The 27,904-nt window shown below is 49.3% G+C and overlaps 1 protein-coding gene across 4 annotated transcripts in view; it reads right to left on the reverse strand.

Moving 5' to 3' along the window:
• The window catches only part of LOC130212870 (RNA-binding motif, single-stranded-interacting protein 3-like), a 97,170-nt gene that overhangs the window by 40,071 nt on the left and 29,195 nt on the right, over positions 1-27,904 (reverse strand). For 2 of the 4 annotated variants that reach the window (XM_056444136.1, XM_056444132.1), the window contains exons 1-2: positions 8,743-9,532; positions 5,163-5,329 (exon numbers count right to left, since the gene is read on the reverse strand). In XM_056444136.1, the coding sequence (XP_056300111.1) occupies positions 5,163-5,302 (140 nt within the window). In that variant the 5' untranslated portion in view covers positions 5,303-5,329; positions 8,743-9,532. Of the gene's footprint in view, positions 1-5,162; positions 5,330-8,737; positions 9,533-27,904 lie in introns of those variants that run through there. The other 2 variants (XM_056444134.1, XM_056444135.1) reach the window with 2 other exon arrangements.

The raw sequence follows: 27,904 nt of genomic DNA on the forward strand, positions 1-27,904 counted from the left end.
ACACGCCACCAACCACACGCCACCAACCACACGCCACCAACAACACGCCACCAACCACACGCCACCAACCACACGCCCACTCAGGTTGGGAAACCCTCAGGCTAAAGTAAGTAAGTAAGTAATTTATTTTCCATAAGTACATACATAATGTGTACATACTGACAGGCAGCTCTCGGGACGCCAGGCTTTGCTCTCACTTCGCCTCGAGCATCACTTCTGTGTAATTGGATGAGATGATGCTCTCTAATGACCTCCTGTATAATTGGACTAACACTATGTGACAGGTGTGTAGCCGTCACCAGTAGGTTCCCCCCCCGAAGCACCAGTAAGGACTAAGCAGCCAGAGGGATAGTAGGTAATTGCTTTTATTGCCACCGCAGACTGTGTCTCTGCTCTCCACGCTGACCTCCACTCTTCTGTCCGTCCAGCTCCTTTATGGAGACAGCCTCCGATACGCAAACACATATCAGCTGGACTGATTACCAATCTGATTAGCACTCAGTCCAGCTGATGACAATCAGACACCGTTCCCTGAACCACACCCCCGCTCCACCCAATCAGCAGCTGAGCCTTAACACCCCCCGCTGCCACATACCAACATCCGGCCTAACCTACTCCCCCTCCCCCCGATGAGAGCGGGAGAGGAAGTCGGCCACGACCATCTGCGTCCCCGGCCTATGGATCACCTTGAATTTAAAAGGCTGTAAAGCCAGATACCACCGAGTGATTCGGGCGTTGGTATCTTTCATGCGGTGGAGCCATTGGAGCGGGGCGTGGTCCGACCAGAGGGTGAATGAGCGTCCCAGGAGGTAGTAGCGCAGGGAGTCGACCGCCCACCGGATGGCGAGGCACTCCTTCTCCACCGTGCTGTACCTGCCCTCCCTCTCCGATAGCTTGCGGCTGATGTACAGCACGGGGCGGTCAAACCCCCCTACTTGCTGGGACAAAACGGCCCCCAGCCCTCTGTTCGACGCATCAGTCTGCAGAGTAAAGGAGAGAAGTTAGGTGTGTGGAGGAGCGGTTCCCCACAGAGAGCTTGCTTTACCTCCTCAAACACCAACTGGCACCGCTCCGTCCACTGGACCGGATCTGAGGCACCTTTCCGGGTCAGGTCAGTCATGGGGCTGGTCAGCTCTGCAAGGTTCGGGATGAACCGCCTTTAATAGCCCGCCAGCCCCAAAAACTGCCTCACCTCTTTTTTAGTCTTGGGCCGCGGGCAGGCTGCGATGGCGGCGGTCTTGTCCACCTGAGGGCGCACCTGCCCGGCGCCCAAGTGGTACCCCAGATACCGTACCTCCCTCCGTCCAACTGCACACTTCCCCGGGTTGGCCGTAAGCCCCGCCTGCCTCAGGGACTCCAGCACCGCGCCCACCCGCTGCACATGCTCCGCCCAGGTGGTGCTGTGTATGATCACATCATCCAGGTAGGCGGCAGCATATGCAGCGTGCGGCCGCAGCACCCGGTCCATGAGGCGTTGAAAGGTGGCCGGGGCCCCGAACAACCCAAAAGGAAGCGTGGTGAATTGGTATAACCCAAACGGAGTGGAGAAGGCCGTTTTTTCCTTAGACTCTGGCGACAGAGGAATCTGCCAGTAGCCCTTGGTTAAATCCAGTGTCGTAAAGAAACACGCAGTGGCCAGTCGGTCCAGGAGCTCGTCGACCCGGGGCATTGGGTAAGCATCGAACCGTGACACCTCGTTCACCCTGCGATAGTCCACGCAGAACCGTATCGACCCATCCTTCTTGACCACAAGAACAATGGGACTACACCAGGCACTGTGGGACTCTTCTATTACCCCCATCTCCAGCATTGCAGCCAATTCCCGCTGAACCACCTTTCTCTTGTGTTCCGGTAACCTGTAGGGTCGTGACCGCACTGTCACGCCCGGAGGAGTCTCAATCTGGTGCTCTATGAGGTTTGTGCGTCCTGGAAGAGAGAGAACACATCAGCAAACTGCTTTTGCAACCGGGCAATGTCTGTTTTCTGGGTCCCGGAGACGGTCTTCACACAGGAGCGAGGCCGGATTGGTGGATTTTGGGACCTCAGGCCCCAGCTCCTCTCTCAGATACCGACGACACCAGAGAAACAGACTCCGCCTCCCTCCATGCTTTTAGGAGGTTGAGGTGGTAAATCTGTGTAGCTCCGCCCCTATCAGAACGCACCACCTCATAGTCGACATCCCCCACTCGCCGTGTGACCACAAAGGGCCCTTGCCACTTGGCGAGGAGTTTAGAGCTGGAAGAAGGAAGCAATACAAGTACCTTCTCTCCCGGTGTGAATTGTCTCAGCCTGGCACCTCTGTTGTACAGCCGCTGCTGACGCTCCTGGGCCTGGAGCAAATTCTCACATGACAGCTGACCCAGTGTGTGGAGTTTTGCTCGCAGGTCCAGGACGTGTTGGATCTCGTTTTTACTGGTGCTCGGCCCCTCCTCCCAGTTTTCTTTAATGAGGTCGAGCACCCCCCGTGGAGTCCTGCCGAACAAAAGTTCAAAGGGAGAAAATCCCGTGGAGGCCTGGGGAACCTCCCGTACTGCAAACAACAGAGAGTCAAGCCATTTGTCCCAATTACGTTCATCATCATTAATACATTTACGGATCATGGACTTCAAAGTCTTATTCAGACGCTCCACCAGACCGTCGGTCTGTGGGTGGTACACACTGGTCCGAATAGACTTGATGCCCAGTAACCCGTAAAGTTCTCAGTGTTCTTGACATGAACTGGGTGCCCTGGTCAGTCAGAATCTCTTTCGGGATTCCGACTCGGGAGATGACCTGAAACAGCGCCTGCGCGACACTCTTTGCAGAAATGTTGCGCAAGGGCACCGCCTCCGGGTATCGTGTTGCGTAATCCACGAAGACTAACACAAAGCGATATCCGCGTGCACTCCGGTGAAATGGCCCGATGAGGTCCATAGCGATTCGCTCAAATGGAACCTCCATTAATGGCAGAGGCGCAAGGTGCCCTCGGAATGGCCGGAGGGTTTACCAATTGACACTCCGGGCAGGACGCACACCAACGGCGCACATCCGCCCGGATGCCCGGCCAATAGAATCGGGTCATTATCCGGTCCAGAGTTTTATCATACCCCATGTGACCAGCCATCGGGTTATAGTGAGCCGCCTGAAAAATAATTTCACAGCGGCTCTTCGGCACCAGCAACTGGGTGCTTTCCTGCCCTGTGTGAGTGTCACGGCTCACTCTGTACAGTCTGTCCCTGATCAATGTGAAGTGCGGATATGTCTGCGCTGCGTCAGGGCGCACCAGCTGACCATCAATTCGTATCACTTGGTCAAAGGCTGAGCGTAGAGTATCGTCCCGAGACTGCTCGAGTGGAAAATCTTCCATGGAGTGAAACTCGGGAGCCGGAGGAGTCGCCATAGGAGGCTCCACCGGTTCCCCCTCCCCGTCTGCAGTGTCGGACAACCTCGCGTCACCGCTGAGCACGGCGCACACACCGCATGACCCTGTCTGCCGTGAACGCACCCCCGCAGCCTTCCCCATTAATTTATCAAAGCCCGGCCAATCGGTACCCAAGATTACGGGGTGCGTAAGGCGGGAGCTAACCGCAACCTTCACGTCATGCTTTTTACCTCCATGTCTAATTTCCGCTGACACTATGGGATACTCGTGAATGTCCCCATGCACACACCTTATCTTCACCCACAATGCCTCCACCAATGCCCCCGGTCGAACCAGGCTCTGGTGGATCATAGACTGTGTACAGCCGGAATCCACCATTGCCTGATGTATACCCCCCTGGATTCTTACCGGTACGCGGTATGTCGCTCCCGGACCTGGGGAGGGCGTTGGAGAGGCGGCGACCCGGATCACCTGGCCCACCTCCATCAGCGGACACTCCCACCGGACGTGTCCGGGCCGCCCACACCTCCAACACTCCTGCCCTGGTGTTTGAGGGACTACCTGTGGGTTGGGAAGGGTGCCGGTGTTATTGGGGCCTGTATGGGTCGCGTCAGGGCGTGCATCGGCCTGGCCGGAGCCAGTACGCCGTCGCTGTCCACCTGGCCGCCGGTGTGCACCGCCAGGTGGTCCTCCGCCCGTGCGATGGCGGCCTCCAGCGACGTGGGGCCGTGACAGCGAATCCACTCTGCTGTTCCGGTCGGCAGCCCCTCCACGAACCGCTCCACGACGACCTTCTCCACCGCCGCCTGCGCCCCTTCTGTGCTCCCGGGCTGCAGCCACCTCTTCGCGGCGTCCCTCAGCCGTTGCGCGGATGCAAACGGCCGGTCGTCGGGCCCCATCGTGGCCTCGCGAAACCTCCGCCGATCCATCACCGCCTTTCGCATGTCCGCGTAACTGTATCGTGCTGCTGGGGGAAGCCCCAGGGCCGCAGTCTGCGCCTCCCCGGTGAGCAGGGGCAGGAGGCGAATCGCCCACTCCCCCGCTGGCCAGCCGCATGCCTCCGCCACCGTCTCAAAAGTTTCCAGGAATGACTGCGCGTCGTTCCCCGCCGTCATTTTTTGGAGTGCCACCCCCGCCAAGGGGGAAGCTATAGGTGTGGCCGCAGCTGTCTGGGCGGCGAGCCGTTCCAGGGCGAGCGACTGCTCCTCTGCCTGGGCCAGGAGCTTCCCCAGTGTCTGCCGGCCTGCCTCCGCTTGGTCCTGCAACATCGCTGCTATCCTCCCCAGCATCTGCCCCAGCTGAATCCATGGCTGGGTTGGCTGATCTGGGTGCTGCTGGATGCTCTCCATATGCTTTTTCTTTTCTTTTTTTTTCCCCCCCCAAAAAAAAGGGGGCCCCACGTTTGTCTCCAGTGTGACAGGTGTGTAGCCGTCACCAGTAGGTTCCCCCCCCCCGAAGCACCAGTAAGGACTGAGCAGCCAGAGGGATAGTAGGTAATTGCTTTTATTGCCACCGCAGACTGTGTCTCTGCTCTCCACGCTGACCTCCACTCTTCTGTCCGTCCAGCTCCTTTATGGAGACAGCCTCCGATACGCAAACACATATCAGCTGGACTGATTACCAATCTGATTAGCACTCAGTCCAGCTGATGACAATCAGACACCCACTCTGCAGCCGAGCCTTAACACCCCCCGCTGCCACACACTATTATTGGAGAAGTGAAATATGTCCATGTTCACGAGACATGTCTGAGCCCATTGGTCGACGTCTCTAGAGGGTTAGGGAGGGGAACACGACTCACGGCTGGCACAGCTTGACCAGGTCCTGGTCGCTGGTGGCCAGCGGCAGGCCCCGGATGTACAGGTTGGTCTTACTCAGCTGCTCCATCAGCCCTCCTCCTCCTCCTCCTCCTCCTGTGATGCCAGGGCTGGGCGGGGCCATGGGCTGAGGGGGAGGTGCATAGGACTGCTGCAGAGAGAGAGAGAGAGAGACACAGAGAGAGAGACAGAGAGAGAAAGAGAGAGAGAGAGAGAAAGAGAGAGAAAGAGAGAGAGAGAAAGAGAGAGAGAGAGGTCACTTCAGATCACAAAACAACATTTTAAAGTCTTTTTATATCACTTTCTGTGACACAAGAATGACCATTTCCATGAAGCCTCACACATGATTTATATGTTGTCCCTGAGTCCTTCCCATTAAACTGAATCCTTCCCTCATCTCACATCCTTTGATCCTTTATAATGTGATGTTGGAGCCCCACAGGGAACTGTTCTGTCTCCCTTCCTCTTCACCCTGTACACCAGTGACTTCCAGTACAACACGGAGTCATGCCATCTGCAGAAGGACTCTGATGACTCTGCAGTGGTCGGGTGTATTAGGGATGGACGGGAGGAGGAGTACAGGGCAGTGGTGAGTGACTTTGTAAAGTGGGCCGATGAGAACCACCTGCGGCTGAACGTGGCCAAGACCAGAGAGATGGTGGTGGACTTCAGGAGGAAGAGCTCCTCCACCTCTGAGTGTCCTGGGAGTGGACGTGGACATGGTGGAGAAGTACAAGTACCTGGGCGTCTCCATCGACAGCCGACTGAACTGGAAGGCCAACATCAACGCTGTGTACAAGAAGGGGAGGAGTCGACTCTTTTTCCTGAGGAAGCTTCGATCCTTCAACGTGTGCAGCAAGATGCTGGAGTTATTCTACCAGTCGGTTGTGGCCAGTGTGCTGCACTTTGCCATTGTCTGCTGGGGAGCAGCATCGAGCGGTGACACCAGCCGTCTGAACAAACTGGTTAGGAAGGCTGGCTCCATCATCGGCTGCCAGCTGGAGCACCTGGAACAGGTGGTGGAGAGGAGGACGTTGAAGAAACTTGTGTCCATATTGGACAACCCGGACCACCCGGACCACCCTCTCCACCACCTCCTACAGGGACAGAGGAGGACTTTCTCCAGACATCTCCTCACGCTCCGCTGCCACAAGGACAGACAGGAGAACCTGCCGACGGCTATGAGGCTCTACAACAGATCACCTCTTGCCAGATCATAGTGCAATAACTACAATAATAACTTCATATCCACACTATGTTGATCTGCACTTCACACATTTCATTTACTTACACTACACACATACACACACACTTCATTTTAATTTACACTACACACATACACACACTTTGCATTTTGCACACTGTCTATATTTAATATTTTTATATTTAATTTAATTTGTCATTAGTATTGTATTGTGTATTGTGTATGCATATATGTTGTATAGATACATATATATTTTATTTTATATTTTACTTTGTATACTTCTTGTATACATCTTTATCTTTCATCCCTGTTTTTTATATTTTATGTGTTTAGTTTATTGGTGCTGCTACTGTTACGACAAATTTCCCCTTGGGGATTAATAAAGTACATATCTATCTATCTATCTATCTAATCTCTTCCGGCTTCAAGTCCCACGCAGCGTCTCCATCCAACAGGGAGGAAACAGGATGAGAGTCATCAATGCTCCTTCATCATCACATCGCCTCGTTACGTTGTTCTGAGGGGCTGCGAGGGTTAATGAGTGAGAGGGTGAGGGGCCAGAGAGCCTGACCCTGACCCCGCGACCTCAGACACACTGAGGGGAAGGCTGGAGGAAATAAACAAGCCTGGAGACGACAGAGGGACTGAGTGTGTGTGCGTGCGTGTGTGTGTGTGCGTGCGTGTGCGTGTGTGTGTGTGTGTGTGTGATAATGATAGGTTGCTAGCACACATCAATGTGGAGCCTGAGCCCGCTTTGATATTAATCCATTACCTGTACTTCCCTCAACACACACACACACACACACACACACCAGCAGCTCTGACAGCGCCTGCAGGCCCCCGGCCGCCCGGTGCAGCCGTCAGGAGGCCGTCGGTGCCTGGCGAGCAGAACGAGCCTTTACACTCCAACCAAGACGTACCGAGAGGAAAGAAAGGCCTTCTGGGTAATGCTTCATTTAAATGTCTAAGACGAGTCTATACTGCAAGTGACTCTGTGAACCCTGACACGGCTCAGTGTTCATGAGGATGCTGTCCATGAAGGTCACATGAAGGTCACATGCAGGTCACATGCAGGTCACATGCAGGTCACATGCAGGTCACATGCAGGTCACATGCAGGTCACATGCAGGTCACATGCAGGTCACACACAGGTCACATGCAGGTCACATGCAGGTCACATGCAGGTCACATGTTCTCAATCTGACGGCTCAATGGACTGCTTCAGAAGGTCAAAACACCGGCCGCTAAGTTGTTAATTTATCAAGCACAACATGTTTGTTGGTTCCAGTTTTACACATTTAGGATAGGATTAAATTAAATGTAATGCCTCTGTGTTCTGAAGATGCTTCGTAGGCTCTGTGAACGTCTGATTTGAATGATCACATTAATAATAGCCCCATAAAAGTTATTCGTTTTTGAGGATATTTGGTCCAATACCAACTTATTGAAGGTATATAAGCAAAGTCTTCCTGTGACTCAGCCTCACCAGACAAGCTGCCACGGCCACACGGCTCACACACGGCTCACACACGGCCACACGGCTCACACACGGCTCACACACGGCTCACACACGGCTCACACGGCCACACGGCTCACACACGGCTCACACACGGCCACACGGCTCACACACGGCCACACGGCTCACACACGGCTCACACACGGCTCACACACGGCCACACGGCTCACACACGGCTCACACACGGCCACACACGGCTCACACACGGCCACACGGCTCACACACGGCTCACACACGGCCACACGGCTCACACACGGCCACACACGGCTCACACACGGCCACACGGCTCACACACACCACGGCTCACACGGCACCACACCGGCTCACACACAGCCACACACCTGGCCACACGGCTCACATACGGCTCACACACGGCTCACACACGGCCACACGGCTCACACACGGCCACACGGCTCACACACGGCCACACGGCTCACACACGGCTCACACACGGCTCACACACGGCTCACACACGGCTCACACACGGCTCACACACGGCTCACACACGGCTCACACACACGGCTCACACACGGCTCACACACAGCTCACACACGGCTCACACACGGCTCACACACGGCTCACACACGGCTCACACACGGCTGCACGTCTTCATTCAGGAGCCGTGAGAAGGAAAACTCTCTTCATGAATCACAAGGAGCAGCAGGAAGCCTCCTGGCTGTAAACGTGACCCACGGGGGGCTCGGCACGGCGGCTTCATAACTAATATCACCGGAACATCATTGGCACCCTCCCACTACTGAGCAGCAGTGATATTGATGACATAATAATAAATTGTAAACCTGGTAATCGTGGTCATCATGTATTGCTTATTTACAAACCTGACCTCATGGTGGCGCTAGATGAAAAGTTAAAGTTGAAATCTCTCTCTCTCTCTCTCTCTGTCAGATTCCTCTCTGCCATCGCTCAATCTCGTGCTCTTTCACCTCCATCCTTCCACTTCCCACACACTCGCTCTACATTTCAATCGGGCTGCCGTCTCTTTCCCTCCCTCTTCCTCTGTTCAGTGTGTGTGTGGACTGAAGGCTTCCTCTCAGCTGCTGCTGTTGACACACTGGCGGCGTGCAGCAGCTCGCGGTGGGAGGCGGCTCAGAGCCAGCAGGCGGCGGTCTCCCCGTGGCCGGCTGCGCGGCTCAGCCTGTGAGCAGCTCCACGCGGCGGCGTCATGTATGTGTCATGGATGAGCCGACCACCCGCTGAGCGTGTCTGGACGAATGCAAAGAGGGCGGAGCCAAACAATGTCGGACACATGTCGGGAAGACGCTGTCACGAAATGTGTGAAGCGCATCTTTAAAGCCACCGACCAGGACTCTGGGTGTGGTCTCCGTCTTTCATAGATCTCAAAATCAAATCCAACTAAAAAGTGACTTTCTGATTCTTTGAAGCCGTCGTTGCCCTCGTTCTGCTCGCGGTCGGCACGCTGACGGGACGCGGGCGCACCGCTCACAGGAAGACGTGTGTCCGCTCGCCTCCGGCCTGCGTTCCTCTTTGGGGGAGCGGTTGCTCTCCAGATGAGGGTTGAATTCAAAAGTTGCAACACAGCTGATGAGCTGGAATAACTTGCTCCCCGTCGGCCTCTCGGGGTCGGCGTTCCCTCAGCGCGCTCAGAACTGCTCGCTGTCAAATTCGCCAACAATGAAAATTGACGCAAACAATTTACTCGCCAGGCCGGCCTGTTCTGATGACATGTGTCCTTTTGAAATGCTGACGCAACCTTTACTCGACCTATTCTACTCCTCTCTCTCTCTGTGTACTTCCTCTCTACACATCCCGTCTTTATTCAGGGCGAGAACACACACACACACACACACACACACATGCACTAAACTCACATGCACTAAACTCACATGCACACATGTTCCAGTAAAGTGCATTGACCTATAGCTGAGGTCAGGTTTCCGCATGCAGCAATGATTTCCTTTACTGCGAACTGAGGCTTCGGCTTGTTGCTGATATATTATATATATATCTATATAGATATATATATATATCTCTGTGCACATTAAACTTTGTTTGAGCTGGACGAAGAAGCGGAGATAAACACACCATGACAGTAATAGCCAACAATGGGTCCATTTCTCTGTGAAGCTCGTCTGTCCACTGAACCAGCCTCCTCTCTGCAGTCGAACAGGACTCAACGTACTCTTCCTCATCAACGTGGGCGTGTATGCGGAGCCATTAACGAGGAACAACCAGAGCTGTACGTCCATTAAAGATGAAGGGATGGAAGAGGAGGAGGGTGGAGGAGAAACACGTTGCTTAGTCCCAGAGAGGAGTGAGTGTTGGGTAAAGAGAGAGAGGAGTGAGCGTTGTGTAAAGAGGGATGAGGGTAGAGAGAGAGAGGAGTGAGCGTTGGGTAAAGAGGGATGAGGGTAAAGAGAGAGAGGAGTGAGCGTTGTGTAAAGAGGGATGAGGGTAGAGAGAGAGGAGTGAGCGTTGGTAAAGAGGGATGAGGGGTAAGAGAGAGAGGAGGAGCGTTGTGTAAGAGGGATGAGGGTAGAGAGAGAGAGAGGAGTGAGCGTTGTGTAAAGAGGGATGAGGGTAAAGAGAGAGAGGAGTGAGCGTTGGGTAAAGAGGGATGAGGGTAAAGAGAGAGAGGAGTGAGCGTTGTGTAAAGAGGGATGAGGGTAAAGAGAGAGAGGAGTGAGCGTTGGGTAAAGAGGGATGAGGGTAGAGAGAGAGAGAGGAGTGAGCGTTGGGTAAAGAGGGATGAGGGTAAAGAGAGAGAGAGAGGAGTGAGCGTTGTGTAAAGAGGGATGAGGGTAGAGAGAGAGAGGAGTGAGCGTTGGGTAAAGAGGGATGAGGGTAAAGAGAGAGAGAGAGGAGTGAGCGTTGTGTAAAGAGGGATGAGGGTAAAGAGAGAGGAGTGAGCGTTGGGTAAAGAGGGATGAGGGTAAAGAGATTTTTTTTTGATTTTTGAAAAACACTTTATTTCACATTTTCTCAGCTTTTACATAGCTTCTTAAAAATAAAGTGCTTTAAAAAATTAGGTTGTTAAAAATAAAAAATAAAAAAACACCACTACCAAAAACAAAACATTAAAAACAAATAAAACATGTTTTACCTCATAAAAAGTGGTGCAAACTCCAGCTCCTCTTCCACCACAGAGCAAACAATACCTTTAAAACACCAGCGTTGTTTAAAAGCATCCAGGTCTCCAATGTGTTTATAAAACCTGAACTCCAGCCAGAGTCTGGCTCTGATGTTGCAGAGCCACACTGCCCTGGCTTCCTGCCCCTCTCTGTTTTCCACCGGACTTCCTTGTTAAATAAATGGCCATTTTGGCTTCGCCGGATAAAAAATTAAGGAGCTGCCATTTTTCTTTTTCCGTCTTTTTGTAGGCAGCTCCCATGATAAAAACCTTCTCTGTAAAAGCCACATTAAAAAGACTAAAAACCAATGTTAAAAGAGTGAAGAAACTCAAAAGTCTCTTACACTCGTTAAAAACATGGTAAATAGTCTCCCGGAGGTCACAGAAGGGGCACTGGCTCAGGACAGCGGGATTAATTACCAAAATGAAAGCGTTGGACGTGACAGCACCATGTAAAATCCGCCACTGGAGGTCAGCGGTCCTTTTCTTCAGGGGAGGCTTGTATAGGACCCCCCACTGCGGGCCAGGGCCTCCATGCCCAAGTCTCTCTGACCACACAGTGGGCGGTCTGTTGCACAGTCTGGACCTGTTGATGCTCTTCACGAGGTTAAAATACAAAGTCTTCTTGTCTGCTTTGTTCAGTGTGCAGTTTTCTGGGTGGCTCGTTCTCAGCAGGGGGTGAGTCCCCCTAGCCCCCGGCTGAGGGAGATGTTTGGGAGGGGTCTGCAGGCTCCAGCTCTGCTCTCTGCTGGCTGTAGTCGTTGAGGCTCCTCTCCAACCCGTCAGCCTCTGCCCCCACAGCTCCAGGAGCCTCCTCGCCACCCGGTCGGAATGCAGACCCAGCAGGGAGCCCAGGGCCGGGGGGTCGCTCAGCGTCGGCCCCACTGCATCCACCAACTGCTGCAGGGAAAGGGTCTTTGTTCAGAGCAGCGCCCGTTAGTCCAGGGTGACGCTGCTGCTAATGTCTAGTTTTGCCCCGTGAATTAATGGTTCTCTCAACAACCAGAACAGAGAGTCAGACTGTGGGCACCTTTCGTGCTTAAAAGGGCCCACGACTTAAAACACCCTGATAAAAAGGAGGCAGCCCACTTAACTTTAAAATGCTGGAGTCTATTAAAAACAGAGCAGTATCCAGCCCCAGGTTGTCAGCACGTCTGAGGATGCAGATGGCCACGCCTCGCCACACTAAAACCCGGACTCGTTAAAAACTTCTGAACAAATTGTAATCTAAAAGTGGCCGTCCGGCTGGCCAGGTGGACAAGGCCCTGTCCCCCCTCCTCTCTGGCTAAAAACAGCACCCCCTGTGGCACCCAGTGTAGACCCTCCCAAAAGAAATCCACCATCTTCTTTTGTATGTTGGCTAAGAAGCCCGAGGGAGGGTCTAAAACGGTCAACCTGTGCCACAGTTGGGATGCAATAAGATTGTTTGAAACCAGTACTCTACCCTTAAAAGACATCTGGGGGAGCAGCCACTTCCACTTGGAAAGTTTCCCCTCTATCTTCTCTGTGACGCCCTCCCAGTTATTCCCCAGGTATATTCCTAAATATTTAAAACCGTCCTTTTTCCATATGAGCTTTTTTGGAAGAACCGGGAGGCCGCCACGCCACTCCCCCACAGCGAGGGCTTCGCTTTTCTTCAAGTTCACCCTCGCTGATGATGCCGTGCTAAAATCATGTACTATTTGATTTAAAAGGTTTACATCATTCTGATTCTTAATAAAAACAACAACATCGTCGGCATATGCCGATAAAATAATTCTCTTACTAAAACCAGGTAAAACCAAACCATGTAGGCTAGAGCGTATTTTAATGAGGAGGGGTTGAGGAGAGTGCAGAGCATCCCGGACAGAGCACAGCCCTGCCGGACCCCTCTACCCACTCTAAAAGGAGCACACAGCCTGCCGTTTATCTTCAGCACACTCTCAACATTACTGTACAACACCTTGATCTTAGCTATGAAACGAGCGCTGAACCCAAACTTCCCCAGAACTTTCCAGAGGAAGCCGTGTTCAACGCGGTCAAAAGCCTTTTCCTGATCTAGAGAAATCAGACCAGTATCCATACCCAACGAGCTGGAGACCTCCAAAACATCCCGAATGAGGTGGACGTTGTCCACCATGGACCTGCCGGGCACACAGTAGGTCTGGTCCCGATGGAGGACCTGCTCCATAGCTTCCCTCAGCCTGGAGGCGAGGACCCTGGACAGAAGCTTGTAATCCACACACAGCAGAGACACAGGGCGCCAGTTACCGATGTCCTGCGGGTTTCGTTTTTTTGGCAGTAGCGTTAGCACTGCCCTCCGGCAGGACATCGGCATGGAACCAGAGGCCAGACTCTCGTTGAAGACTTCTAGGATGTCCCTTCCGAGGACATCCCAGTATTTCTTGTAAAATTCAGCGGGGAGGCCGTCGATCCCGGGGGCGCGCCCTCCCTGCATTCCCAGCAGGGCAGCTTTCAGCTCTTCGGGGGTTATGGGTCTGTCGAGCTCCTCATTAGTCTCCTCGGAGACCTGAGGCAGCTCCCCACAGAGCCCTCCGTCGACTCTCCCTCCTCCCTATACTCAGTGGCATAAAGGGAGGAGTAAAACCCCACCGCTCGCTTCCGGATCTGGCTTGGTTCCACAACCTGCTGCCCTGCGTCCGTCAGCAGTGAGTGGATCACTCGCCTGCCCACTCCTCTTCTCCAGGCCGAAGAAGAAGCTAGAGGAGTGTCCATCTCGCGATGGTCTGGAATCGACCTGACCAGTGCGCCTTGTACTTTAACTTCGAACAGGTCGGCGAGAGCCGCTTTTACTTTTTGAGGACTTCAATATGTCCTCGATCTCCTGTGGACTCGCTTAAACTTTCTAGGTCCACTATCTCAGTCTCCAGGTCCTTCATAGATCTGGTGACGTCTCTAGTGACGTTGAAAGTGTGCTGCTGACAAAGGAGCTTAATTTCTACCTTACCACGGTCCCACCACTGCCTAAGATTATTAAAATCACTCTTCCTCAGCCTAAAAATGTCCCAAAAATAAAACAACACCTCTCTAAAATTCCTATCGAAAGTTAAAACTGTATTAAAATGCCAATATGCACTCCTGGGTAAAAAGTTCCTAATAAAAACATGACATAAAACCAAAGAGTGATCAGTAAAACCAGCCGGAACAATGCTGCACATTTTAAAAATATTAAAATGGTGCTTAAAAACATAAATACGGTCTAACCTGGCTGAGGAGATCCTTCCCTCCCTAACGTGGGACCATGTGTACTGTCGGCAGTCCGGATGCATCCTTCTCCACACGTCCACCAGACCATGAGAATGGACCAGCCTCCTCAGGACCTGCTGTGAAGCTGGATGTGGCTCTGTGGTTTCTGTCTTTAAAATCATCCTCTGTGCAGTTAAAACCCCCCCCCAAGAATAAAAATCCTCCGAGGCACAGTCATTTAAAACATCATTAACTTTGGATAAAACAGCTGCCTCTCTGTCCCAGTTGTTGGAGCATAGACATTTATAAAACCACGTTAAAAGGTTGAACCGTGCTTTCACAAAGAACAGCCTCCTCCACGATGTGTTTGACCTCCAGTGACCGCGGGCTGAAGGCCCTGGAGAAGAGGAAGCCCACTCCTCCGCTGAGGTTGGTGTTGTGGCTCAGGAGGACTTCCCCCCCCCCCTCCCTCCTCCAGTCCGCCTCGTTGGTGCTGTCGCTGTGCGTCTCTTGTAAGAAGAGAACATCGTTGGCTTTCATCTTGTTAAATTCATAAATAGATGTTCTCTTCTTACTGTCCCTCGCTCCATTTACGTTTAAAACTCCGACTCTGAATGTGTTCATTAAAAGAAAAAAGTTTAAAAAACAAATAAAGCTTAAAACCAACAAATCAAATAAAACACACATTGGAGCTCTCCACCTCCCCCTGCTGGATGCACTCCTTCACTTTGGGTAAAAACTTTTTGATCCTAAAAACCTCTTGTCTGTCTAATTTTTTTTCCCTCATGTGGAAATGGCACGAGTGTACAAAGGCCACGAGGTCAGGGAAGTGATCCCTGACCTCCACTTTTTCCCTTTGTTTTGTGTAGAAACAGACTAATCTCATCAGCTGTGTACAGCTTTTGCGTCTGACTATTTGTTAAAAACAGAGGAGAGTCGCTGTCCTCTGACCCCTCCTCGTCACTACTGTCCTCCACCGGCCCCGCCCCCTGACTCCTCCTCCTCACTTCCACCCTGCTGGCCTTGGCCTCGCCTCCGGCGCTCTGACCGCTCTTCTTTCTTTTTGAGGCCTCTTTCTGCCCCCCTGCTTCCTCCTCGTCCATCTCCACCTGCTCCGCCCCCTCCTCCCCTGCACCGTCCTCCTCCACCTCTTCGCCTCCACCCACCTCAATGGGCTTCTCACCACCATTGTCCTCATCTTTTTTTTCCTTTTCCTCCTCTTTCTCACTTTCCTCATTATTCTCCACCCCACTCCCCACTTCCACCTCTAAGCCTGTGCCACCATCACCACCATCACCAATATTATTTTTTGTTTTTTTAATCTTTTTTTGTTTTTTTCCGCCTTCTTTTTTTTGTTTTCCTTCCTCCTCCCCACTTCCCACCTCACCCACAGCCTCTACCCCACTGCTCTTGGCAGATTCACCCACATCCCCTCCATTTTTTTGGTCCGCTTTTCCTTTTTTTCCTTTCCTCTCACCGCTCCCGACTCCACCCACAGCCTGCCTTTCACTGCCCTGTCCAGCCTCCCCACCCTCATCCCCACCCTCACCACCCTTGCCCGCATCACCCCCATCACTCACTCCCTCATTCATACCCACCACATGTGTGTCGGGTGCAGCAGCAGTGACGCCGCTCGCCGCGCTCTCCGTTGGAATCGGCGGCGCTGCCACCGCAGCGCCGCCTCACCTGCTGTTCCCCACGCTGGTGTAGTGCGGCGTGACACGCTGGACGGACCCGCGCCGCCCGGACCAGCTGACGCCGGGTCGCCTCGCTTCGAGCAGACCCTCGCGGTGTGCCCCTCCTCCCCGCAATGAAAGCACTTCATCGCCGATGAAGACGCGTAGACGTTAAAGTTAACATCATCTACTCTGACGCTGAAGCGCAGGTTTAACTCCGCGCTCCGGTCGTTGAGTATCATATAAACCGATCTACGGTAACTCATGATATGCTTCATCGAGCTCTCTTGAACCCCGATGAGATCTCTCATCGGGGAGACCAGCTTTCCGTGCCGGGAGAGCTCTCTGCTGAGGAACTCATCGGAGATGAGCGGAGGGACGTTTGACACGAGGACTCTGGTGGACGGCTGGTCCAGCGGAAACACCTCCACAAACAAATCTCCCACCGAGAGACCCTCCTCCACCACGCGGCTCACCCTCACCACCTGATCCAGGAAGATCACGACCGAGCCGTTCATCTTGGCGGCGGACTTCACGCTGCTGAACCCGACCTTCTTCCCGACTGCCCGAGCCAATTCCTCCACGCTGCACGAGGAGTCACCGGCAATCTTCATACCGTGTCTCCTCGTGAGCAGCGGGGGGGGAACCGGGGCAAACATTTCCGCCACGCACCGAGCCCGGTGAGGCACCGGCAGCGGGAAGACACCCAGAGAAAAACCCAAATAACCACCAAACAACTTAAACTACTGTGAAACCAACTAATAAACCACATAAACTAAATACAAACAACTATGAAAGAACAGAAAAGAGAGAAACACACAGACAACGCTCCGCAGCTCCCAAACACACACCCTGTCACTCTGACGCTCAGCGTGAACTGAGAGAGAGAGAGAGACAGAGAGAGAGAGAGAGACAGAGAGAGAGAGAGAGAGAGAGAGGAGTGAGCGTTGGGTAAAGAGGGATGAGGGTAGAGAGAGAGAGAGAGGAGTGAGCGTTGTGTAAAGAGGGATGAGGGTAAAGAGAGAGAGTGTTGTGCACCGACAGATATGAGAGGTTCATGTCATTTATGTTCGCTTTCTCTCATTCCAGGCTTTCTGATTGTTTTCACCTGTCATCACACCTGTCTCCTATGCTCATCAGTGTCAGCCCCGCCCCTGATTGGTCCCACCTGTGTCTTGTTACCATGTGCTTAAATTCCCCTGTCTCCCAGTGTTCCTTGTCAGTCTGCCTGGTCTTTGCCATGATCAGGTCGGGTTATGTTGGGCTCTTGAAAAGTTTTTGATCCTCACTACGTGAGCGCTTTCATTTGTTCACTGCAGAACCGAAAATAAAGTACTTACAAATACTTTATCTCTGTCTCCGGTCGTGCAATTGGGTCCTACTTCCTAAGTGTCTGAGATCGTAACAGAACGAACTGACCACATTATGGACCCAGCCGACCCAAGAACGCTTCACGCCGCTCTGTCGGTACAGGGCGTGACGATTTTTCATCACGAGGAAAAACTGGACAAAGTCAGCCGGAAATACAAGAGCTGAGAGGACGCCAGGCCGGGGTTCAGGAAGAATTATCTACACAGATGCAACAACTGGTTGCCCAAATGAATAATTTTTTCACTCATCAACAGACTGCTCCTCCGGTGACGCCATCCACAGCTGCGAATTTGCCTGTCAATACTCCAGCTGCCGACCCAGGTCAGGCTGTTTCCTCTCCGTTACGGCTGGCTCTTCCGGAGATTTTCCGAGACTCTTCGAATTGCAGAGCCTTTCTGGTACAGTGTGATCTGCATTTTCAACACAACCCAGCAGCTTTTTTATCTGAGCATGGTAAAGTGGCGTTTATTGTGTCTCATTTAACGGGAAGAGCTGCAGCCTGGGCTACTGCAGAATGGTCTAGAGACACCGAACTATGTTACTCATGCGGCGATTTCATAGAGACTATGAGGCGCATTTTTGACCACTCCTCGCCTGCTTCGGAGGCCACCACAAGACTGTTTCAAATACGCCAGCTATTGCGTCAGGTGGTGGATTATGCCATGGCGTTTCGTACAGCAGCAGCGGACAGCGGATGGAATGTTCCGCCTCGTGACGCCTTCATGACAGGACTTTCGAACCGATAAAGCGACCAGCTGGCTCCACTGGAGACACCCGGGATCTGGAATCCCTCATCGCTGTGGCCATCCGGATCGATAACCGTCTTCGAAAGAGAGAGGGCGCCGACGCAACCGAGATGTTATTCCCAGCTTCCAGAATTCGCCTCGGAGGTCGCGCCGCCAGCGGAGGATTTCCAGCTCATGTTACCGGACCATCAGAGGACTACACTTCCGAATGACTCCGTGAACCCATGCAGCTTGGAAGAACCAGGCTTTCTGTGGAGGAGAGGCAGCGCTGGAAGTCTCACGGAGGTTGCTGTTTCTACTGCGCCAGCGGGTCATCAACTCGCTTCATGCCCGGGAAAGATCGTGCTCACCAGTCAAAAGGAGGCGCTGGTGAGCAAGTTTCCGCAGACTTCCTCCTCGACCTGTTACTCAGGTAGACATTTGTATTAACAATCAGACCATTGACCAGGGTGTGTTAATAGACTCAGGGCTGAAAGCCTTATAGACTGGGGCCTAGTCAAACAGCTAAAAATAAAACTGTCCCGCTTATCTCATCCTGTTAGTGCAAGTGCCTTAGACGGCCGCTTGTTGTTCACAGTTACCCATTGCACTGAGCCCATACGGATTACTATAAATAAGGACCATACGAGAACATGCAATTTCATATTTTGAGTCGACTCAGCACCCGATTATTTTGGGGTTTCCTTGGCTGAAGATCCACAATCCTCACATAGACTGGCCTTCAGGAAAGTTAAGGAATGGGGAGAGGATTGTAAGGGCAGGTGTAAACTTTCGCAACCTGTTAATGCACCAACAGACTCTAGTAGGATCATTATAGATCACCCTGACTATCCTGATCTACACAAGGTACCTTCCTGTTACCATGACTTAAAAGAAGCGTGTAACAAGTCTAAAGCCTTGTCGCTACTCTCCTCACCGAGATTTTGACTGTCCCATTGATCTCTTACCGGGAGCCCCCATTCCCAAGGGGAGACTTTACTCGATTTCGAGACCTGAGAGAACAGCAATGGATGAATACATCTCCTCTTCACTCAAATCAGGGATTATCCGTCCTTCATCGTCTCCAGCCGGAGCGGGATTCTTTTGTGGGAAAGAAAGCGGGTCTCTGAGACCTTGCATAGACTACAGTCCACTAAATGACATTACGGTGAAGAACCGCTATCCTCTGCCACTCATGTCATCTGCTTTTGAACTGTTTTCCCAGAAAGTCACGAGTCACATTATTCGCTGGGCACCACCGACAGCCAGCGGTTGAAAGACTACATTCGGCTATACACCCGCCTGTCTGCAAATTTGGGAGAGGGCCAGAGAAAATTACGGTGTCCACAACGCCTTGGCATAAGCACACACCGATTCCACATTAATTTTGGGCCATTACCACCACAATCTGACTGTATCTCCGCTATCCTTAGCCAGCAGCTTCAAACAAGACTCACGCCGCCCGCCTGGCCCCCGGGAGGCACACGACTCTGGTCCGTGGCTTCGCCATTTTCACGCCCTGACTATAGAGCTCCCGATAACCAGGGTGTGTTCCTCAGCGGGTGTGTCGCTGAGCAGGACACAGCTAACAGCTGACTGACTACGGGAGAGGGCGGCTAACTAGCATAGCTGTCTGAGCTCGATAGCCGGAGCCGCATCTAACCCACTTAGACCTGCCTCCAACCTAGCAATAACTATACTTGTTGCATGTATCGTTATCATTAAGGGAGGCAGGGGATAACTATACATGAGACACACTGAGCAAGAGGGAGCGGGAGGCACACACACACCACCATACACAACGCACACACACGCAGTTGCAGATCCTTCAGACCACAGAGACCAGACATTCAGAGTATAAATACATCAAGAAGATAATTCTGTTCAATATGAAACAAAAGAAAATCTTTACATAGACACCGTCACCGCCCAGATCCCTGGAGGAGCTTTAATAAAAGAAAATTGTTAGTTCAGTGAATCAGCAGCAGAGAAACACACACACAGCCAGCGAGTGTGTGTGTGTGTGTGTGTGTGTGTGTGTGTGTGTGTGTGTCAGGTCCATGTAACACCTCTGCAGTTGATTGTGTCTGATCTCATCTTTGAAGTTGAAGAGTCAGAGGAGCTGAAGACCAGTTTTATTGATTTCAAGAACCAGCTGTAATCTCATCTGTTTCAAATAGCTTAGCAAGAAAACAGCCTCACTTAGAACATTTTGTTCACTGTTGTAAGGTGTTAACTTGAGCATTAGAAAATCGAAGATGAACGTGTGTCTCTGCAGCTGAGTAAAGTCACGCCTCAGTGAAGATGTCAGGTCGAGAGCAAGAATGGTGAACACTGATTTTTGGTGTCTCGAATAGAACCTGATCAGGTCTATTGTCTCTATAGAATAGAAACATGATCAGGTCTGAGACGCCGTCTTATATGAAAGACTCTCATAGAAACAGGTAGAACACAGTTGATCAGGTCACATGTATCTCACAGAATACAGCCATGATCAGGTCTACTGTGTCTCTAATAGAAACATGATCAGGTCTGTCTGTGTCTCACAGAATAGAGAAAATGATCAGGTCTACTCATGCTCTATAGAATAGCACATGATCAGGTCCACTGTCTCATAGAATAGATGATCAGGTCTACTGTCTCTAGAATAGAAACATGATCAGGTCTACTCGTGTCTCTCTATAGAATAGAAACATGATCAGGTCTACTCGTGTCTCTATAGAATAGAAACATGATCAGGTCTACTCGTGTCTGTAGAATAGAAACATGATCAGGTCTACTGAGGTCTCTGAATAGAATACATGATCAGGTCTACGTGTCTCTGTAGAATAGAAACATGATCAGGTCTACTCGTGTTCTGTAGAATAGAAACATGATCAGGTCTACTGTGTCTCTATAGAATAGAAACATGATCAGGTCTACTCGTGTTTCATATAGAATAGAAAATGATCAGGCTCACTTCCGTGTCTCTGTAGAATAGAAATGATGACCAGGTCTACTCGTGTCTCTGCAGAATAGAAACATGATCAGGTCTACCGTGTCTCTGTAGAATAGAAAACATGATCAGGTCTACCTCGTGTCTCTACAGAATAGAAACATGATCAGTCTACTCGCAGTTCTGTAGAACAGAAACAGATCAGGTCTACCTCGTCTCTGTAGAATAGAAACATGATCAGGTCTACCTGCATCTCTGCAGAATAGAAACATGATCAGGTCCACTGTGTCTCTACAGAATATCAGAAACATGATCAGGTCTACTCGTGTCTCTGTAGAACAGAAACATGATCAGGTCTACCGCAGTTCTGCAGAATAGAAACATGATCAGGCTCATCATGTGTTCCTGTAGAATAGAAACATGATCAGGCTCATCGCGTCTCTGCAGAATAGAAACATGATCAGTCTACTGTGTCTCTGTAGAATAGAAACATGACTGGTCTACTCAGGCCCTGTAGAATAGAAACATGATCAGGTCTACCGTGTCTCTGTAGAATAGAACATGATCAGGTCTACCTCGTGTCTCTACAGAATAGAAAACATGATCAGGTCACTGTCTCTGTAGAATAGAAACATGATCAGGTCTCACTCGTGTTCCCAGAATATAAACAATGATCAGGTCTACTTGTCTCGCAGAATAGAAACATGACTGTGGTCTACCTGTGTCTCTGCAGAATAGAACATGATCAGTTCACTCTGTGTCTCTATAGAATAAAACATGACTGTCTACTCGTGTCTCTACAGAATAGAAACATGACTTCAGTCTACCGTGTTCCCCTACAGAATAGAAACATGATCAGGCTCACCAGGTCTCTACAGAATAGAAACAGATCAGGTCTACTGCAACTTGCAGAATAGAAACATGATCAGGTCTACTCGTGTTCCCAGAATAGAAAACATGATCAGATCTACCGTGTCTCTCATAGAATAGAAAGACATCAGGTCTACCGTGTCTCTGCAGAACAGAAACATGACTGTGTCTACCTGCACCCCAGAACAGAAACATGACCAGGTCTACTCTGTGTCTCTACAGAATAGAAACACATCGTCTACCTGTCTCTGTAGAATAGAAACATGATCAGGTCTGACTCATGTCTCTGCAGAACAGGAAACATGATCAGGTCTTACTCAGGTCTCTGTAGAATAGAAACATGATCAGGTCTACTGTGTCCTGTAGAATAGAAACATGATCAGGTCTACCGTGTCTCTGTAGAATAGAAACATGATCAGGTCTACTCCGTTCTGTAGAACAGAAACATGATCAAAGTTCACTGTGTCTCTGCAGAATAGAAACATGAGATCAGGTCTACTGTGTCTCTCATAGAATAGAAACATCAGGTCTACTCCGTGTCTCATAGAACAGAAACATGATCAGGTCTCACCGTGTCTCTCATAGAATAGAAACATGGATCAGGTCTACCTCTGTGTCTCTGTAGAATAGAAACATGATCAGGTTCACTCGTGTCTCGTGTAGAACAGAAACATGATCAGGTCTACTCGTGTCTCTATACAGAATAGAAACATGATCAGGTCTACTCATAGTCCTACAGGAATAGAAACATGATCAGGTCTACCTGTCTCATAGAATAGAAACATGATCAGTGTCTACTCGTAGTTCTATAGAATAGAAAACAATGATCAGGAACTACCTGTGTCTCTGTAGAATAGAAACATGATCAGGTCTACCTCGCAATGTCTCCCTATAGAATAGAAAACATGATCAGGTCTACTCGTGTCTCTGTGGTAGAATAGAAACATGATAAAGGTCTATCGTAATCTCTGCAGAATAGTCAGAAACATGATCAGGTCTACTCTCGTGTCTCTACAGAAATAGAAACATGATCAGGTGTCTACCCGTGTCTCTCATAGAATAGAAACATGATCAGGTCTACTCTGCAGTGTCTCCTGTAGAATAGAAACATGATCAGGTCTACTCGTGTCCTCATAGAATAGAAACATGATCAGGCCTACCTCGTGTCTCATAAGCAGAACAGAAACATGACTTCTGTCTTACCAAGTGTCTCAAAGTAAAATAGAAATGATGATCAGGTCTACCTTCAGGTCTCTATAGAATAGAAACATGATCAGGTCTACCTGTGTGGTCTCTAGAATAGAAACATGATCAGGTCTACTGCAGGTCTCTATAGAATAGAAAACATGATCAGGTCTTACTCGTGTCTCTGTAGAATAGAAACATGATCAGGTCTACTGCTGGGTGGGTTCTGTAGAATAGAAACAATGATCAGGTCTACCGTCCTCGTGCAGAATAGAAACATGATCAGGTCTACTGTCCGTGGTCTCTGTAGAATAGAAACATGATCAGGTCTTACCTGCGGTCTCTGTAGTAACAGAAACATGATCAGGTCTACCTCAAAGTGTCTCTATAGAACAGGAAACAATGATCAGGTCTACCTCGTGGTCTCGTAGAATAGAAACACATGATCAGGTCTACTCGTGTCTCTGTAGAATAGAAACATGATCAGGTCTACTCGTGTCTCTGGTAGAATAGAAACATGACTAGGTGCCTACTCGTGTCACCTGTAGAATAGAAAACACATGATCAGGCTCTACCTCGTGTCTCTGTAGAATAGAAACATGATCAGGTCTACTCGTGGTCTCCTTGTGCAGAATAGGAAACATGTTGATCAGGTCTACCTGTGTCTCTGCAGAACAGAAACAGCAGATCAGTGTCTACCTGCAGGTCTCTATAGAATAGAAACATGATCAGGTCTACCTGTGTCTCTGTAGAATAGAAACATGATCAGGTCTACTCGTGTCTCTGTAGAATAGAAGTCACGATCAGGTCTACTCGTAATCCCGGTAGAATAGAAACAATGATCGAAGTCTACTCGTGTCTCTGCAGAATAGAAACATGATCAGGTCTACTCGTGTCTCTAGCAGAATAGAAACATGACTCAGGTCTACCGCGTCTCTATAGAATAGAAACATGATCAGGTCTACTCTGCAATCTATAGAATAGAAACATGATCAGGTCTACTCGTGTCTCTATAGAATAGAAACATGACTCAGGTCTACCTCGTGTCTCTGTAGAATAGAAACATGATCAGGTCTACTCGTGTCTCTGTAGGAATAGAAAACATGGATCAGATCTACTCTGTGTCTCTCATAGAATAGAAACATGATCAGGTCTCATCAGTGTCTCTCAGAATAGAAACATGATCAGGTCTACTCGTGTCTCTATAGAATAGAAACACATGATCAGGTCTACTCGTGTCTCTAGCAGAATAGAAACATGATCAGGTCTACTCGTAGTCTCTGCAGAATAGAAACATGATCAGGTCTATCTGTGTCTCTGTAGAATAGGAAACAATGATCAGGCTCTACTGTGTCTCTGTAGAATAGAAACATGATCAGGCTCTACCGTGTCTCTGTAGAATAGAAACATGATCAGGTCTACTCGTGTCTCTGTAGAATAGGAAACATGACTCAGGTCTACCTGTCTCTGTAGAATAGAAACATGATCAGGGTCTACTCGTGTTCTGTAGAATAGAAACATGATCAGGTCTTACCTGTGTCTCTACAGAATAGAAAACATGATCAGGTCTACTGTGTCTCTATAGAATAGAAACATGATCAGGTCTCATCGTGTCTCTACAGAATAGAAACATGACTCAGGTCTTACCGTGTCTCTGTAGAACAGAAACATGATCAGGTCTACTCGCAGTCTCTCGTGAGAATAGAAACATGACTAGGGTCTACCATCGTGTCTCTATAGAATAGAAACATGATCAGGTGGCTCCACTGTGGTCTCTATAGAACAGAAACATGATCAGGTCTACCTGTAGCAGAATAGAAACATGATCAGGTCTACTCCACTGTCTCTATAGAATGGGAAACATGATCAGGTCTACCGTGTCTCTGTAGAATAGGAAACAAACGATTCATTCACTCGTGTCTCTGTAGAATAGAAACATGATCAGGTCTACTCTGTCTCTGTAGAATCAGAAAGCATGACTACACCACTGTGTCTCTATAGAATAGAAACAAGATCAGGTTCACCGTGTCTCTATAGAATAGGAAACAGCGATCAGGTCTACCGTGTCTCTACAGAATAGAAACATGCATCAGTGTCTACTCGTGTCCTCCATAGAATAGAAACATGATCAGGTCTACTCGTGTCTCTATAGAATAGGAAACATGATCAGGTCTACCGTGTCTCTATAGAATAGAAACATGACTGTGTATCTACCTCGTGTCTCTATAAGAATAGAAACAGACTCAGGTCTACTCAAAGTCTCTATAGTAACAAAACAGATCAGGTCTGTTACCTTGTCTCTATAGAATAGAAACATGATCAGGCCCACTCGTGTCTCTATAGTATCAGAAGGACATGATCAGGTCTACTCAGGTCTCTGTAGAATAGAAACATGATCAGGTCTACCTGTGTCTCCCCAGAAGTAGAAACATGATCAGGTCTACTCATGGTTCCTGTAGAATAGAAACATGATCAGGTCTACTCGTGTCTCTATAGAATAGAAACATGATCAGGTTCATACTCGTGTCTCCCCATAGAATAGAAACATGATCAGGTCTACCTCCGTGTCTCATAGAACAGAAACATGATCAGGGTCTACTCGTGTCCTCTACAGAATAGAAACATGATCAGGTTCACTCGTGTCTCTGTAGAATAGTCAGCGATCAGGCCCACTGCAACCCCATGATCAGGTCTACTCCTGTCTCTGTAGAATAGAAACATGATCAGGTCTCACCGGTGTCTCTGCAGAACAGAATTTAACATGATCAGGTCTACTCTGTCTCTGTAGAACAGAAACATGATCAGGTCTACTCGTGTCTGCAGAATAGAAACATGATCAGGTTCACCTCAGTCTCTATAGAATAGAAACATTGATCAGGTTCATCTGTGTTCTATCAGAATAGAAACATGATCAGGTCTCACGTAGTCTCTACAGAATAGAAACATGAATTCAGGTCACTCCTTGCACTTATAGAAATAGAAACATGATTCTCAGGGTCTACCGTGTCTCTATAGAGAATAGAAACATGACTCAGGTCTACTCGTGTCTCTGTAGAATAGAAACACATGACTGTAGGTCTGACTGTGTTCTGTAGAAATAGAAACATGACTGTGGGTCTACCTCTGTCCTCGGTAGAATAGAAACATGATCAGTGTCTACCTGCAGTCTCCATAGAATAGAAACATGATCAGGTCTTACCTGTGTCTCTATAGAATAGAAACATGATCAGGGTCTACTCGTGTCTCTATAGAATAGAAACATGATCAGGTCTACTCGTGGTCTCTATAGAATAGAAACATGATCAGGCTCACACTCGTGTCTCGTGGTGAGATAGAAACAATGATCAGGTCTACCGTGTCTCTGTAGAAGAAACATTGATCAGTGTCTACTCGTGTCTCTATAAGAATAGAAACATGATCAGCCCTAGCTCAGTCTCTGGGAAAGAACAGGAAACATGATCAGGTCTACTCATGGTCTCTCATAGGTAATAGAAACATGATCAGGTCTACTCGTGTTCTCTATAGAATAGAAACATGATCAGTGTCTTACTCGTGTCTCTATAGAATAGAAACATGATCAGGTCTACTGCAGTCTCCTGTAGAATAGAAACATGATCAGGTCTACTGTCAGTCTCTGTAGAATAGAAACATGATCAGGTCTACTCGTGTCTCTATAGAATAGAAACATGATCAGGTTCTACTGCAGTGTCTATCTACAGAATAGAAACATGATCAGGTCTACTCATGTCTCTGTAGAATAGAAACATGATCAGTATTCTACTGCAGTCTCAGAATAGAAACATGATCAGGTATCTCATCAGTGGTCTCTGTAGAATAGAAACATGATCACTCAGGCTCCACTCTGTCTCTGTAGAATAGAAACATGATCAGGTCTAATTTCTATGTCTCTGTAGAATAGGAAACATGCATCAGGGTCTCACTCAGTAGTCTCTGTAGAATAGAAAACATGATCAGGTCTACTCGTGTCTCTATAGAATAGAAACATTGATCAGGTTCACTCAGTAGTCTCTATAGAATAGGAAACATGGATCAGGTCTTACCTGCAAGCAATCTATAGAATAGAAACATGATCAGGTCTACCGTGTTCTGCCCCAGAATAGAAACATGATCAGGTTCACTCGTGTCTCTATAGGAATAGAAACATGATCAGGTCTACTCGTGTCTCTAGCAGAATAGAAACATGATCAGGTTCACTCAAAGTCTCTGCAGAATAGAAACATGATCAGGTCTACCGTGTCTCTATATAGAATAGAAACATGATCAGGTCTGAAACTTACCTGTGTCTCTGTAGAATAGAAACATGATCAGGTCTGACTGTGTCTCTTCACAGAATAGAAACATGATCAGTGGCTCTACTGTCTCTCAGCAGAATAGAAACATGATCAGGCTCTACTCGTCTCTATAGAATAGTAGAAACATGATCAGGTCTACCTGCAGTCTCTATATAATAGGAACATGATCAGGTTCACCGTGTCCACATGTAGAATAGAAACATGATCAGGTCTCATCGTGTCTCTATAGAATAAACATGATCAGGTCTACTCCGTGTCCGGTAGAATAGAAACAGATCAGGTTCACCTCGCAACTCGTGTCTCTATAGAATAGAAACATGATCAGGCTCTACTCAGGTCTCATAGAATAGAAACATGATCAGGTCTACCAAGTGTCTCTATAGAATAGAAACATGATCAGGCTCTATCCGTGTCTCTGTAGAATAGAACATGATCAGGACTATCTCTGTCTCTACAGAATAGAAACATGAGATCAGGTCTACTCGTGTCTCTATAGAATAGAAACATGATCAGGCCTCTTTTGCTACCATGGTCTCTGTAGAACAGAAACACATGATCAGGTCTACTCTCAAGTGTCTCTAAGTAGAATAGAAACAAGGATCAGGTCTACTCGTGTCTCTATAGAACAGGAAACAT

Source organism: Pseudoliparis swirei, chromosome 22 (genome assembly GCF_029220125.1).
Source record: "Pseudoliparis swirei isolate HS2019 ecotype Mariana Trench chromosome 22, NWPU_hadal_v1, whole genome shotgun sequence".
Classification (NCBI taxonomy): domain Eukaryota; kingdom Metazoa; phylum Chordata; class Actinopteri; order Perciformes; family Liparidae; genus Pseudoliparis; species Pseudoliparis swirei.